This window comes from Hippopotamus amphibius, chromosome 15, assembly GCF_030028045.1.
Source record: "Hippopotamus amphibius kiboko isolate mHipAmp2 chromosome 15, mHipAmp2.hap2, whole genome shotgun sequence".
Classification (NCBI taxonomy): domain Eukaryota; kingdom Metazoa; phylum Chordata; class Mammalia; order Artiodactyla; family Hippopotamidae; genus Hippopotamus; species Hippopotamus amphibius.
The window spans coordinates 39,018,822-39,034,207 of NC_080200.1; the positions used below are offsets into that span (position 1 = coordinate 39,018,822).

Below are 15,386 nucleotides of genomic sequence, written 5' to 3' on the forward strand. Positions count from 1 at the left end.
CGTTACCAGCTCCCCAGAGAGTCCCCTGGTGTCCCCATCCAGGCATCTTCCCCTCCCAAGGTAACCACTCTTCTGCCTTTGAACCACACTTGCCTCTGTCTGTATTCTGTGCATGGAATCGTGCAGCAAGAGCGGGGCCTGGGGGCTTCCTAGGTGGCACCGTGGTTAAGAATCCGCCTGCCAATGCAGGGCACAAGGATTCGATCCCTGCTCTAGGAAGATCCCACATGCTGCAGAACAACGAAGCCCGTGAGCCACAACTATTGAGCCTGTGTGCCACAACTCCTGAAGCCCACATGCCTAAAGCCCGTGCTTCGCAACAAGACAAGCCACCACAATGAGGAGCCCGCACACCCAGAAGAGTAGCCCCCCACACCACAACTAGAGAAAGCCCATGTACAGTATTGAAGACCCAATGCAGCCAATTAATTAATTAATTAATTAATTTTAAAAAAGGAGCGGGGCCTGGATTCTGTCACTGGCCACTGCATTCATGAGTCCTCCAGCCTATTTTTGTAACTGTGGACTGTCATTCTCGTGGCTACAGTTATGCAGCAACTTATTTCCATAATAATATAATCAACAGAATTACAGCCAAGGCTAAGGAGGCTTATCATGAGCAAGAGATACATGAAATCTAGAAAATGTCCTTGAGATAGTCATGTTTTATATATGTGTATGTGTATATGTGTCTTACACATACACACGCATATGCACACCTCTACCAGCCAAGTAAACACTGAAGCTAGAAGGAAAATAGTTTGAAAATAAACTTCAAATTAACTCCAAAATAGCAACAAGCATGCTCAAGTAATGTGAGCTGTTGACTGACATCTTAACCTATGAGAGTTCTGGCCTTTGGCTTAGAGACCTGGGGCCATGTTTCAGCCCCAAGCCGCCACTGCCGTCACGGGCGTCCTCATCACCAGTCAGGCAGCCAGGGCCAGCAGTTCTACCTGAGGAGCCCATGGCACCCCTGCAGCCCCACTTCTCACCAGGGGGTAACTCAGGCAGATATTTTAGCCTACTTGTTTTTCACAGAGGAACATCTTGAAAGGTCCATTCCAGCATGGACCTTCTATGATGCCTTAAATGCTACCTACTTTCTCCTGCTTCCTCCATCAGTATCTACTTTCTCCCACCACCTTCCTGTTTGTTGGAGGTCAGGATTTACTGGGAGAATCTTGTTTACCAGTAACCTGCCATTCTTCTCCCTACTTCTTTCTCCATCTTTCAAGCCTAATGTGTTTTGAAAGGATCGCTCTCTTTATCTCACCCTGCAAACACTGGGTTCAGAAACCAAATCTGCAAACACTGGGTTCAGACACCAACACTGCTTGCCCCACCTCACCTTCTAGTGCCCCCAGAGAGGCAAAGTCGGGAAGCGGGTAATTTCCCAGTGGGGGAAACCAGCCAGAAGGCTGGCTGCAGAGAGCAGTTCTGCTGAGAGAAACACCCCCGCCCCTCTCTAGACAGAACTCATAAGGCTCTTCCCAAGTCAACACTAAAATAGGCTGTGATTTTCAAACTATTCTGGGACTGAGTTCCAGAGAAGTGCCTCAGGGGCCAGAGGGAGGCAAGAGGAAGGTTCCAGGTCATAGATCAGTCGGATTAGCTTCACTCTTACCTATTTTACATAGTGTGATTCTGTGTAACATTTTGTCTGTGTGTGTGAATTTCATCTAGAGAAAAAAAGAAACAGACAAAGAAAGACAGAGAAGAAAGGTTTAAAAATTCCTGATCTAGACAAATGTGTGTCATTTGTCAGTTCCCAGGAACTCCTAAGAGTTCTGATGTGGAAAAACTCACAGTATTCATCCGGAGTCGTGACCTTGGTGAAGGCATCCAGGGGACCGTGGCCAGCACTTGTGTAAGGAGTGACGAAAAACTCATAGGCGGACTCCGGCTGTAGGTTTTCCACAACAAATGTCTTTTGTTCCGGGTTGTCAATTGTGTATTTGCAACATACCGAATTATCTGTGGTTTAAAAATAAAAAATGTTTTTTTTTTTTTTCAACAAGAAAAAAATGATTGAGTGCGATAAAGATCTCGTGAGACAGTGGGGCACTCAGACACTTGGCCACCCGGCACTGCCAACATTTCTAAACCAACCAAAAATGAAATCATAATTTCATCACACTGGGGACACAGGTAAAACGTCCGGGAGATGGCAGGCAAAGCAAGCACCCCAGTAAACAAGGGATGTTCCTGATCCAGGGGGAGCACTTAAACCTACCAGCAAGAGCGCGAGCGCCTGGAGAGCTGCTTAGAACACACTGTAATAAGCTTTAACGAAGTCAAAGAAAAAAAGAAAATGAGGTTAGCAAGAAAGTTTCCTAAGTGGTAGGTTTTCTTAAGTAGCTGAGGGTACTTCAAGTGCTTCTAGAAATACTGGGCCACGTTATTTTTAAGTAAGTTAAACTTCTGGCCCCCATCGTCTTGTCCACCCTACTACATTGTTTAAGAACACCACCCAATCATAAAAGCATGTGAGCACAGAGTTCAGCCTGGTCACAGTCAGAGACGGCTGCAGCCTTTCCAATGATTCCAAATAGTGAGATCTTGAAACCGTACATAGACAAAAAAAAACAAATGTCACCTGGAAGAACTGTCTTTTCAAATCCCGGGTGGCATTGCTCCCCCGCCTTGGGTTTCAGATAGACGTGGTACCCTTGTATAAAACCAGGTTGGGATTCAGTGGAATAATCCTTCCAACTCAGAACGAAGGAGTGGGAGGTCAAGTTACTCATGACCACTTGAGGGTTGTCTGAAGGAGCTAGGAAAGGAAGTTGGGGTAATGTAAGAGTCGCGATCGGGAAACAGTCTCAGCGCATTCATGGACACTGAAAGTAGAACCAAGGCCCACTCCGTAGGTGCTTATGCCAAGTGAAGGCGTCTTATCTTTTCTCTAGAGGATGGATGCCCTGACTTCGTTCGTGAGAGCTGGGAAGGAGTTGAGCAATCGTTCCGTTCAAGCCTTGCCTCTCCCAGATGTAGAAACAGATGCCCAGAGAGACTCAACAACTTGTATCAGGTCACACAGCAGAAGAGAAAATGAGGGCTTTCCTAGACTTCATTCTGAGCCTGAATTCTCAACAGTGTTGAGGAGGATGAACTGAAGTGGGGAGGAAGGGAGGAGGAGGAAGGGTTGTGTGTGAACAGGTAAGGATGGCTTTGAAGAACCCCACTTCCCAGGGGGTGCCAAGGCACAGTTGTCCAAGTGTCACGGGAAGAATCGGGAAGCGTTTATTCCGAGGCTTCCCTGAGCTTGTTTTAGCACATACGCTGGTGCACGCCTAGCCTATGCCCCTCGAGACACACACAAACACACCCCTCCTGCCTGCCTGGGGCAGCTCCCACCCAATGGAGAACCCCGAGAGCTGGTCTGACTGGTGCGAGGCAACTAAGGACCCAGCTGCCCAGCTTCCAGTGGGTGTGAGACCCTGGATGCCAAGAAGGTGAACTAGCAACCACATGGGAGGATGGAAACTCCCCCACATGGCCGGTGGAATCACGGTACAATTTCCGAGGAGGGCAACGATTTCACAACATCTACCAAAAGTCTTAAAGATTGTAAAATTATATTTAAGAAGTTCAAACCATTTGGTTTGAGCATTCTACTTCTAGGACTTCATTTAAAAACCATTATCGCAGTGATGGACAAAGATTCAGCTAAAATGACGGTGAGTCAGGACATGAGAGATGTGGCCAAGAAAGAAGAGAGAGATTGAATATTTGAGACTGCAAAATAACTGAAGGTGAATTTTATAGTTTTTAACTGAAAAAAAATTTTGTTAATCATCCTAAAAGTCCAGTGACAGGTGATTTGACATATGCAAACCACGAGGCACTTTGCAATAAAATAAAAAAATAAAAATAAAAAATGATAGTTAAATATTACTTAGTGACATGAGTCAAAAAGCACTTTACAGAACTGCATAGAGTAGTAACAAAGATCCTGTTTTTATTTAAATGTGCATCTCTGTACTGAGAAAGGATACATACAAAATATTAACTCTGGATATTTGTCTTTGGGTGGTAGAATTAGCAATGATTTTGTCTTTTACATAACATTTTATAAATAATTCTTAATGAAAATGTTTTATGTTTGTATAATTAAAAAATAATTTTTTAAAAAACCCAATTGCCAGAATACATGGGACACTGAAAACCAGGAAGGTGCTGTAGCCTCCCTAAACCCAAAGCGAAGTCTCTGGATGATTCTGGACAAGTCTGCCCATGGACACGGTAAGTGCTTTAAACTTACCCCATTCCTCCAAGTATCCTGCTTTTTCCTCTAATAAATGAGCCGTCCCTTTTGTAGAAATTCCGTAAATTCTGAAGTTGTATCGAACCCCTGGTCTAAAAGCACCTAGAGAAGAAAAGTCAACAGATTTTCAATAACACAGGATGACATTCTCTTTACTTCTGAAAAGAAAAAGAATGAAAAATGAATGTGTGTCCCTTTAATAATTTCCTCTTCAGGTTTTCTGCCCTTCATCTCCACCACCTTCCCTCCTTCCCCTGAGCCTCGGGATCCTCCAGCATCTCCGACAGGGTCAGAGGGGCTGCCCTCTACATCGTCCTCTGGCTCAAGAGCTCTCAAATATGCCCTTCTCCACGTGCACAAACCTGGGTGCAGAATCCGACCAAACACAGAAAACCACCTAAAACTCTCCTTCGGCTCCAAATCCCCGGCCAGCGACTTGCCTTCTGTCTGCCCATGAAGGGCAAGCGTCTGGAAGATTTGCTTCCAAGAACTCACTTTCCCCTCCCCCCACACCTCTGAACCGTGCCACTGACACTGCTCAAGCCAAGGGAAGACCTGCCTCCTCCATCCCCACCAACCACTGAATGCCCTCCCAGGGCTACATCACTCACTCTGGACCCGGACAATTCCTGCATGTTCATCTTGGGCCCAGCAGATGGCGCCACCAACCCCCCCCAGATCAAGGCTCCTTTAACTGCTACCCTAGCAACTTCCAAATGAAAAATCCAGTGTGGGAGGAAAAAGACCAAGCTGTATATGTTCCATTGAAACTGAAGGAGTTGATAAGCAACGCCCATCAATTCTATTCCTGTGTCTCCCAAATCCACACACTTCTTTGCTCTTGTAAAAGCTCTCAGGCGGACTGCTACAATGTCCCTCTGCCATTCATCTGAGACTGCACAGTTACAGGAACAGATTCCCAGCCTTAGGTCCAGATAGTCTCTGTAACAGTAGATATAAAGGTCACAACTTAGGCCATATCACCGAACTCCTAGGACCCATGCTGGATTTGTAGTTTCGATATTATCAGCTGAGTACAAAGTGTCTTTGAGAGGGTCCAGAAATCCTAGCTGAACTTGCTGCCGGGTGGATGGAGAGAGATGGTAATATAGAAGGTTCTTCTTACCCGAGCTAATGACCGTGCTTGTCGTATTGGGGCCTAGATTTTTCCACTGGAGAACACAGGGCAGGTCCTGGGGACCGTCACACCACCACTCTACAACGTAGCCTGTGGCATCTCCGGATTGGGGTGTCCAAGACACAGAAAATCCATCCTCTGTGCTGTTAACTCTTCCTTCTTCAACCTCTTCTGTACATTACAAAGAAGGCCATGCTTCAGATTTAACTAACCGTACATTTTGCAAAAGCATCTAAAGAAAATAAACTCGGACATGCAGTGTATCTAGCAGGTAAGAGCCCTACCTCTGCAATCACTACAGGGCCTGGGGTGTGGGCGGGAGGGATGTTCTCCTGCCTCCCCCAACATATATTCACACCTGCCCTTCAGATGCCCCTTGTCCTGATCTTTTTTTTTCTTTTTTTTTTTTTTTTTTTGTCATGATCTTCTAAGACCCCAAGGGACATCAGCCCCTGAAACGGAGATCAGCAAACCACCGCCAGCAGGACAAATCCAGCCTCAGAAGCTTGTTTTTATACATGACGCTTAAGCTAAGACTGGTTTTAAGATTTTAAAGAGTTGTAAAAAGCAAATAAAGAATACAAAATATAGATTGGACAGTCTGGCCTACAATGCCTAAAATGTTTACTCTCTGCCCCTTTACCGAAAAAGTTTTTGACCCTTGACCTAGAACTGTGTCTGGTACTTGATCTGCTTTCAAATATTATCTGTTGAATAATTCAGCTTAATCCCCCCACATAATGCTGGCTGCCCTTGAACTAACTCCTGTCTCCAAGATGTTAGGGGTGGAAATGAAGCAATCACATAGAAAAAAGGAAAAAACAATTCAGATATGTACTAAGCCGGATTATGAAAGGATGTACACACTACGTATGACCTAGGATACCACCTCAACATATTTTATGCACCAGGGTAGTTTTCCTAAAGTCTGACAATTGGAAAAAAGGTAATATGGTCTCCATGGACTACAGTTCTACTGATTTCAAGCAGGTCAGCCTAGGTCTTGAGGGATGAGAATTTCTCCTATTTCTGAGGCTGACTCCACAGGCTGCCACTGTTCAGAGGGCAGTGGTCCCTGGTGGTCGGTCACTCAAGCGAAACCAGGCTCTGATCAAGGGGTGGACCTGCAAGCAGCTGTTCAGAGAGGCACCCAGCAGGATGCAAATATTACACGGGACAGACTCAGTCCTCAAAATGTACTTGCTGTTTATCTGCAATTCAAACTTAACTAGACATCTTGTGTTTCATCTGGCAAGTCTAATCACAGCTGAATGTGGATGTGAAAGCAGGGTGCTATTAAATTTTCTAGGGCACCAAATTATCACCCAGCTGGGAGCACCCAAAGGAATGTGCAGCCCCAGGTAAAAGGCGAGGGGTTCCCCAAGAAGGCCTGTGTCTATCTTCATCAGAGAAACAAATCTCTTTCATGTTGAAACTGACATTTTTCACTTCACTTACTCACATTGACTAAAATTTTACCCCAAACTTAGAAGCATAACACTCACCAAGCTGCTTCTTTAAAATTGCAAGTATGTTTTGAGGAGTGGAGGTAGAGGGAAAGAGAAAGGCAATCTTTTTTTTCTCCAGTCATTCATACTCTAGTGTGAACTGGCTACCCTCCTTGGTCTGTCTCACAGCACATCAGTACCGTTATCTACTCTAGAGATTTAAGAATGTGGACCACATCAGGAAGGCTGGATAGAACCTCACAGGAGGAAGGAGTGGATTCTGCAGGCAGGGCATGGGGAAGGAAGGTATGGTAGGAACTCACAGATAGGGATGACCCCAAACAGATGAGAGTGTTTAGCAGAGTTGTTTGAGCTGAGCCTCATTGAAGGCAATGTTTTTTTTTGTTTGTTTTTAATCCATCAACTCCTCTAGGGTGAATGAAATGCCTACTTTTCCCATTCAGGTCTAATAAAGACAGAATACAACTATTCACTTCCTTCTCTTATACAGTTCTTGACACGCAAAGATTATGTTAAGTAAGTTCTTAGTTTTTCTCCTTTGGCACAATCCCAACTCCTTTTTCTAACTTGACATACTGGATAGTTCTTAAACAAAATAACACCCTCTAATCTAGCCCACTTAACCTAAATTTAAGCCTAATTTGAATGATCGCTATAAAGCGACCTAATATAACCCCACAAGCAGGGTCTGAAAATTTTTATAGCAGAAACTGAAGGATGACATTATTGTAACGTTCATGAATGACCTTAGGATGGCCATCGGGTCATGTCCAAGTGTGCAGTGTCTCAGGGTGTACCACCGGGCCAGGGTTAGTGCAGCCAACCTCTTTTCACAGCTCCCCCAAGAAGGAAATTAACACCATTATTGACTGCACATGGAAGGTCAATTCCACCTTGTTTGGTCTCTCACAGGCTAAGGGTTTAGCCAGTTATCACCACTTATACCACAGCTTTGGCAAAGCCCTTTTTGAAAGATGACGCTAGGTCTTCTTGTGATTCTCTGGAAGTGCTCGTGGGTTCTTAATAGGTGGCCACGACTGACAAAATATTTTGCAATATAATAAATGCAACGCATATTTCACAAGCCACAAAGACATGCTCATATCAACTCTAACTCTCAGAACTGTTTGTTGATGTTGGATTTATGTCAATAAATTTGAGACCATTTCCCAAGTTAGCAGAAGAATCCCTACAGCAGAAATGTCCTGAGCTATGGCTGCAATCTGCTTCCCACACGGAGGAGGACTGTCCCAGAAACCCACTGACAGGCCTGCACGCAAAGAAAATGATAGCTAGTGTTTGGCAGCTAGATCTTTTTTCTCCCTAAATGACTGTCTTTGCAGTTTATCCATCTCTACCTAATAACACCATCAACATTCTCCCAGAGAAGAACAAAACCAAAAAACTCACCATTTCCAGGGTCTCCAGAAATGACAATTCTGGAAGCAGGAGAAGAGCCCACACTGTTGTTAGCTGTGACGTAGATTTGGTAAGAACACTGATGCAGGGTTAGTTCTGTGCTGTTAGCAGAAGCGGGGATGGAGAGGACCACTGACTCGGACGGCTTGTCTAGATTTTCTGCAATTACATTATAGAATAGGATCTTCCCATTGGCATGCTCTTTTGACAGTGGCTGAAAAAAATATTGACAGTCATCTCAAAATGGGCTTTCCTCTGGAAAGAGTTTGCTTAATTACTTTTTCATCTATTCTGTCCCGACTGCTCACACACACACGGCAAATTAAAGCAGTCTAAGAGAGAAAGCAACCTTCTAAAGCAAGCTTGAAATCTGACATTCTACTCTAACTAAAACTGAGTAGAGAATAGGACCATTTGGGGATGAGCTCCAGAGCGTATCGTGTCCAGAGAAAAGGGACGAGGTCAGGAATTGAGAGAAAGAGGGACTCTCCAGCCTGCATTAGGACACAATTAGTGAGTACAGAGTGGGGAAGACAAGGGGAGACTCGGACGGGAGGGGCTGGGCTCCTGGCCTGCCTCCCTCTGCCGGCTATGCCTCCCCCTCCTCCCCCAACAGCGCTGCCTCCTCAGACCCAGGGCCCAATGGTCCCTCTTCTAGATGATCCTCCAGGTTGCAGAGAATGCACTGTCCACACAGTCCCAAGCCCACTCCCAAGGCCCGAACCGCCGGCCTGAACAAGGACAGACGGTGCCCCTGGTGCGTGCACCCCAAACCTGAGATCGGACGGGTCGGCTTGGGGTGTGGACAGAACCTGGATGCACAGACTGCCACGTCCACATGTGTGTGCCCGGGGCCCCTGGCGGGGAGGACCAGAGTGGAGGTGGGAAGAAGAGTGGGGTGGCCTGCGGCCGGGAGGCCAGCTCCCCCAACAAGGGCATACGTTAGCATCAAACACTGAGGAATCTGAGAGCTCTGAACACACACCAGGCCTTCCACGTTGTCATGAAGGCATATGAGTTAAGACAGAAGGACGAGATTGATTTTACGTTACAGGTTTTTCGCTTGACTTGTAACTTTTAAATATAAATACTCTGGATATTTAAATATTCATAACTTTTAAATACGGTATATATTTCTCCACTCCCCACTTATACACATGCCCAGGGCCCTGCAGATGTTAGGGGCAGGCCTGCGGAGTTAGGAGACGCAATTCTAACAATCAGAACCGGCTACCCGAGCAAGAGGCTGTCAAGAAGGCGTTACTGGTCCAGGGTTAGGCACAGGGATGTGAGGTGGGGGTTCCTCCACCGGTAAGAAATTCTACTGGAGTCCTGTCAATAGCCCTCCCAGCCGGAAGACTGCACCGATGTCTAGTTTTGGTGAAAAGTAAGTGCCAAGCAAAAAAATCTGTCTCTTTGAACATCTGCATCTCACCTTCCAGAACAAAGTCACAGTAGGATGTCCTGACACCATCCTCACAGTTCTCCAGATATCGGGACCCACTGAGGGAGCTGAAATTAACCAAAGAAACGCTCTTGGGTCACAATATGCACACAGAACAATACATTCAACCTTTCTCTAGTTCGGTCAACAAAGCGACCTCGGCCTGTCCTACCTGAGGCCTGCTTCTTGCTTTTTCACTCTCTGCAACTTCTATCCACTTCTCCTCAGCCACAATGTTCACGTCTCACTATAGGCACACAGAGGTGATTTACAAAAGGGCTGCTATATCTGAATGGGCTGTCACACGGGGCCTTTGTGAACTCAAGTCTCAGAGCTTCTGGAAGCCACCAAGGAATTTTGGAATCTTTTGTCTGTTCAATTCTAGGAGGTTGGTTAGGTAAATTTCCCATTTTGGGAATTTCTAGGAGCAGCATAACTGTTGGTACTTCCTTGCCCCACTTGCAAAGTCTGCACTGGAGGCACCCAAGTGGAGAGCCCCAGGGAAAGGCTGCACTCTTCCCTGCGTCCCTGACCGCACACTGGCTGGCCTGTCGCTGGAGTCAGAACCCAGGAACTCTCCCTGTCCCTCTCCTCCCTGGGCACGCACGCCCCCCAGCTCCTGGCCTGGGCCAGCTGCCTGCGTGTGGACCCTCAAGGCACTGGCTGCAGGCCTCCCTGGCACACCTCCCCCTGCTCTGTTCTAGAAGAGCCTGCTTCCTTGTCTTTCTTGCCAGTAAACTGTAGGACCAGTGATTTACGATTTGATTCAACACATCTCTGTGAAAGAAGAATTGTTTTGCAACATAACACATAAAAATTTAGTTCTCCGTTTTATAAAAATATAGTTTATGGTCCCCAGTAACTGAAATTTAAGAAAGTCCTTTTTTTTTTTTCATTTAGTTGCTGACACTTTCTACTCAACATAAAGATGACCATATATTTTAAAAAATCTATTAGAGGCAGATTTCAACTTGATCAACAAGCCATCGGAGAAGCCAATATTAAATCGAGAACGTATTGAAATACTCAATGTGAGGCCCCAAGCTGAATGCAGCATCTTCAGCTGGTTTGTGCATGACCACTTGCAAGAAAAGAGAATTGCAGCACAGCTGACGGTGCTCCATGCTTATGTCAATACAATTTCTCCCGTGGTGTCATTTAACTCTGCTCACCATGATTCTGCTTACGTGGGATTATAATACGCGTAAACATGGACTTGGCCAGCGTGAAGCCAAGTGTTCAGAGGTGAAAAAAACACTCTATGGATTCACCATCAGCAGATTCATCTCATTTTCTTGTCACCATCAAAAGCAAAGTTACGTATTTTCAGGTGTATGATACTATACTCTAAAATAAACTATTTACGGGCTTCCCTGGTGGTGCAGTGGTTGAGAATCCGCCTGCCAATGAAGGGGACATGGGTTCGATCCCTGCTCCAGGAAGATCCCACATGCTGCGGAGCAACTAAGACCGTGTGCCACAACTATTGAGCCTGCGCTTTAGAGCCCGTGAGCCATAACTATTGAGCCTATGTACCGCAACTACTGAAGCCCACACGCCTAGAGCCCGTGCTCCGCAACAAAAGAAGCCACGGCAATGAGGAGCCCACACATCACAATGAATAGTAGCCCCCACTCACCGCAACTAGAGAAAGCCCGTATGCAGCAACGAAGGCCCAACACAACCAATAAATAAATTTAAAAAAATAAAAAAATAAACTATTTACTAAAAATGCCATCTTTCTGTTATTTTTTTCTTTGCACTGAATTTTAGGTATAATGTTGAAATATATTTGCAAAAAACAAATCCCAAAGCAAAGCAAGGCGAATAAAGTAAAAATTCTTTAATGAAACACAACTGAGGAATAAACCACAGTACATCAGGAACAGGGCTCTCGAGGGGTCTACAGTGCTAGGAAAAATGACTGGAGTCTTGGGGGGCTGACAAGGTCGGGGGAGGCCTGCTGCATGCCTCTGGCGACCCGCCCCCGGTGTGGATTTTGACACACTGCCCTGGCCACACCCCCCTCCAGTCAGAGTCACTGCTTTACCGTGCTCCCCCCAGGCTGAAACAGAAAGAACCCCGCCAGCCTACAAACACAAATAACAGGATGGAATAAAATAAATATATATCATCCTTCCTTAGGCAGCAAAATAGCAAGGACTTGAATCAACAAGATCTCCAGGCTGTAATAACACCTCCGAGAGACAAACCACGCAGACTCCAATCTGGGTCAGGGTGGAGCCCTGGAGGCAGCTGGCCTGGGCCTGAGCTGCGGTCACGGCTCAGTCCCTCGCTGGTGGGGCCAGTTACACGCCTCATCCTCCCTGGGACTCCATGGCCTCACCTGTCAGGGGAGGATGCTCACAGGACCTGCTGCACGGTGGGGAGACTTGAGGGGAAAACATTGCAAGCACTTGGAGCTGCGTCTGGCACAGACTAAACTCTCAGTAAACAGTACCTGCTCTGGTTACTGCTGTTATGTCTCTGCTGTTCACTCACTCTGCAAACCAGGCCCGTCTTCCCCGTTTAGGGGCCCAAGTTGTTTCCCGTGTAAACTGGACACCAGTAAGACTTTATTATCTGGGACTGGGAGGCAGTGGAAGCAGGGCTGGGCCTTCTCATCTGCTGAGGTTTATTTGAGGTCCAAGGCATAGTTATTTGGGAGAAAAACTCTCTGTTCAGTCATTACTGAAGAGAAGGCTCCCCGTCTGCTGTCACTGCAACAAACAACTTCACAGAGATGATCAAGATTCCAAATATCATTACATTTCCAAACACAGCGCGGGGCTGTCTGGTATGAGATGGGTGCTTTCCTCAGCACGAACGCTACTGTTTGCCCCTGGTTCTGAATTAAAAGTTCATGCTAATTTACATAGTCCCAGATCCAACAGGAATCTAGCAATACCAGTAGGCTAGAACCCATTTTGGCAAATTGAAGACCAGAGAGGAAACGTTCAGTAGAAATAACTTGGATGGCAAATGTCTGAAGTAGGTGCCTTTCCACTCACATTCCATTAGGCATTTAATTCAGGTGGTTTTTGTTTGTTTGTTTTGTTTTTAAAGACGGTACCCAGCCTCTTTTGTAACCCTTTCCCCTGGGTTTTTGGTATAAACAAACATTCTCAGGGAAGCCCACCCATCTCCTTTTCAGTCAATTTAGATCCTTGGGATGTCAGGGAGCTGAACGTACCAGCTTCAGTTGTTGTGAATGTCTGACTAATCAATTCACTCCATTTCCAGAAGCGCTTGGCGTAAGCACAGTGTACTCGGGCCACATACTCTGTGTCAGGCTTCAGTTCACTTAAGAGGTACTCCCCATTCACCTTGATGGAAACATTGTGTTGCTTGATTAAGGAAAAAAAAAAAAGGTGTGGGGGAAAGAAGACAGAAGTATTGGTGAGCATACTTCATCACAAAGTACGGAGCATCTTGATTTGGAGTAAGACTAGTTCTTTGAGAAAAAAAAAAATCTCTAAACTCTAAAAGTTTATAATTAATTTCCTGGACCTTTTAAGCAGATGACCCATATCATTTGAACCCACACAGAAATAAGAATTTAAAGAGATTTTGTTCACCAGTCTCCGTTTTTTGTTTTTGTTTTTTAAATAGAAAGTTAAACTCTTACTTGTATCACTTTTCCTTCACCAAGGAGTTCAAGCTGACACCAAAGGGTGGAATTGTTTCCAATGGTGCGTACCTTCCAGGTTATGGTGGCATTTGTGGCACCAACATTTTTAGGGAATAAGTTATAGGGAGTCATTGGATGAACTGCAAAAAAAAAAAAGAAAGAGAAAGGAAGAAAGAAAGAGAGAGAGAGAGAGAGAAAGAAGGAAAGAAAGAAAGAAAGAAAGAAAGAAAGAAAGAAAGAAAGAAAGAAAGAAAGAAAGAGAAAGAAAAAGAAAGAAAGAAAAAGAAAAAGGAAAAAAATTTAAGTACAGATCCAAAAAGAGGGGTAAATAGGCAGTTCCTTTTTTCATTGATTTATTCAGTAAGCATTTTTGTTTATTTTTGAGAAAATGGCACACAAAACCAGACTTGCAGCCAAGATGGAATAAGAGAGAGAACAGCCTTTCTCTCTCACTGATTATATTAGAAACTCTTAACAAATATAAACAGAAACTCTTAAAATTAAACAAAAGCAGGAAAGAATGTAGAGGGAAGTTGAAACTTGGAGAAGTGGCCCATCAAAGAGAATATACCAGAACCCAGAGTCTAACCAAAATAACATTAACCATGTCAAGGATACAACCCCCAATTTTTTGACATATAAAACAAAACAGAACCCCAAAACAGAAAATGTCACCAATTTCCAAGGAAAAAGACAATCAGCAGGTGTCAACCTCGAGATGACCCGTGCCTCAAGAAGACTCCCTTGAAAAGCTACAATTAGGTAAAGACTTGAAAAGAGACCCATGAGGTGAAAGTAAATGCATCTGAAATGAGTAGAAGGAAAACACTTCTCAGCAGAGAAATAGAAACTATTTTTTTTTTAAAGAATTAAATGGAAAATTTAGAACTGAAACATAGAATATCTGAAATAAAAAAAAACCTTCCATCTTACCCACTCCCACAGTTGCTGTGTGACCTGGCCACTGCCTACCCCTCCAATCTCATCACTCTCACGGGAAAAACATAAAGACGTTCTTGCCCTCCCTGAAACACCCAGAGCATGTTCCCATCTCAAGGTCTGTTCAGATCCTCTCCTTTTGCTCCAAATGCTCTAGATGTTTTCTGCCTCCTCATTTTCAGCACCCTCCTCCCCACTGCAGCAGCACGCCAGCCATTCTCTACCCCCTCACCTGAATTTCAGCTTCTTTACAGGACTTAGCAATGCTTGAAATTACGTTATTAACTTGTTTATTTGTTTACTGTGTCTCCACACCCCACTGTGTCAACCCTCTCCCCGAACACACACTAGCATGTACGCTCGTTAGGGGCAGTTATTCCATTCTGTTCACTGCTGGATTCCCAGTGCCTGCTACATCGGCAGCACCCTGTAATTAGGTGACGGACTGAAGTGATGATTAAGTTGAAATCTAAATGATGTGTAGAATTAAGAGGGTAAAAGGATGAGAAGGATGAGAATTCCAGAAAAAATGAACGTGTTGAAAGATGCTGAATTTCATAAAAGAGGAGGGGGTGTGGTCAAAACATAGAGGTATTCAACTTCAGGGACGTGCAGATCAAAACCACTGTGACACACCACTTTATATCCATTCAACTGACAAAAATGAAAAGGGTGAAATACCAACTCGGGAGAGAATATACTGGTACAACCACTTTGGAAACGAATTTGGCATTATCTTGCAAGTTGAACATTCACGTTTTCTGAGTCCTCACCAATTCCACTCAAGTATATAGGCATATACCCAAGAAAGACTACTATAGATGTGTACTGGATATGTATATCAAAATGCTCTTATTAACACTGTACCCAAGAGCATAAACCTTGAGACGATCCAAAAATCCATCAAAGGAGATGCACGAATAAAACACTGTATATTTACACAATGAAATACTCCACAGCGGTGAGGATGAACGGACTACAACAGCACTCAACAATATGGGTAAATGTTAGCAATTTAATACTATAGAAAAGCAATTACTAGCATTATTACATATAGCTTGATGTCTCATATATAT

At 44.7% G+C, this 15,386-nt stretch overlaps 1 protein-coding gene across 9 annotated transcripts in view; it reads right to left on the bottom strand.

Moving 5' to 3' along the window:
- Positions 1 to 15,386, bottom strand: part of OSMR (oncostatin M receptor) — a 72,877-nt gene that overhangs the window by 24,483 nt on the left and 33,008 nt on the right. For 5 of the 9 annotated variants that reach the window (XM_057710251.1, XM_057710245.1, XM_057710246.1 and 2 more), the window contains 8 exons: positions 13,369 to 13,511; positions 12,934 to 13,087; positions 9,732 to 9,808; positions 8,288 to 8,510; positions 5,397 to 5,579; positions 4,268 to 4,372; positions 2,600 to 2,776; positions 1,810 to 1,977 (listed from right to left, as the gene is read on the bottom strand). In XM_057710251.1, the coding sequence (XP_057566234.1) occupies positions 1,810 to 1,977; positions 2,600 to 2,776; positions 4,268 to 4,372; positions 5,397 to 5,579; positions 8,288 to 8,510; positions 9,732 to 9,808; positions 12,934 to 13,087; positions 13,369 to 13,511 (1,230 nt within the window). Of the gene's footprint in view, positions 1 to 1,627; positions 1,683 to 1,809; positions 1,978 to 2,599; positions 2,777 to 4,267; positions 4,373 to 5,396; positions 5,580 to 8,287; positions 8,511 to 9,731; positions 9,809 to 12,933; positions 13,088 to 13,368; positions 13,512 to 15,386 lie in introns of all 9 variants that reach the window. The other 4 variants (XM_057710252.1, XM_057710253.1, XM_057710248.1 and 1 more) reach the window with 3 other exon arrangements.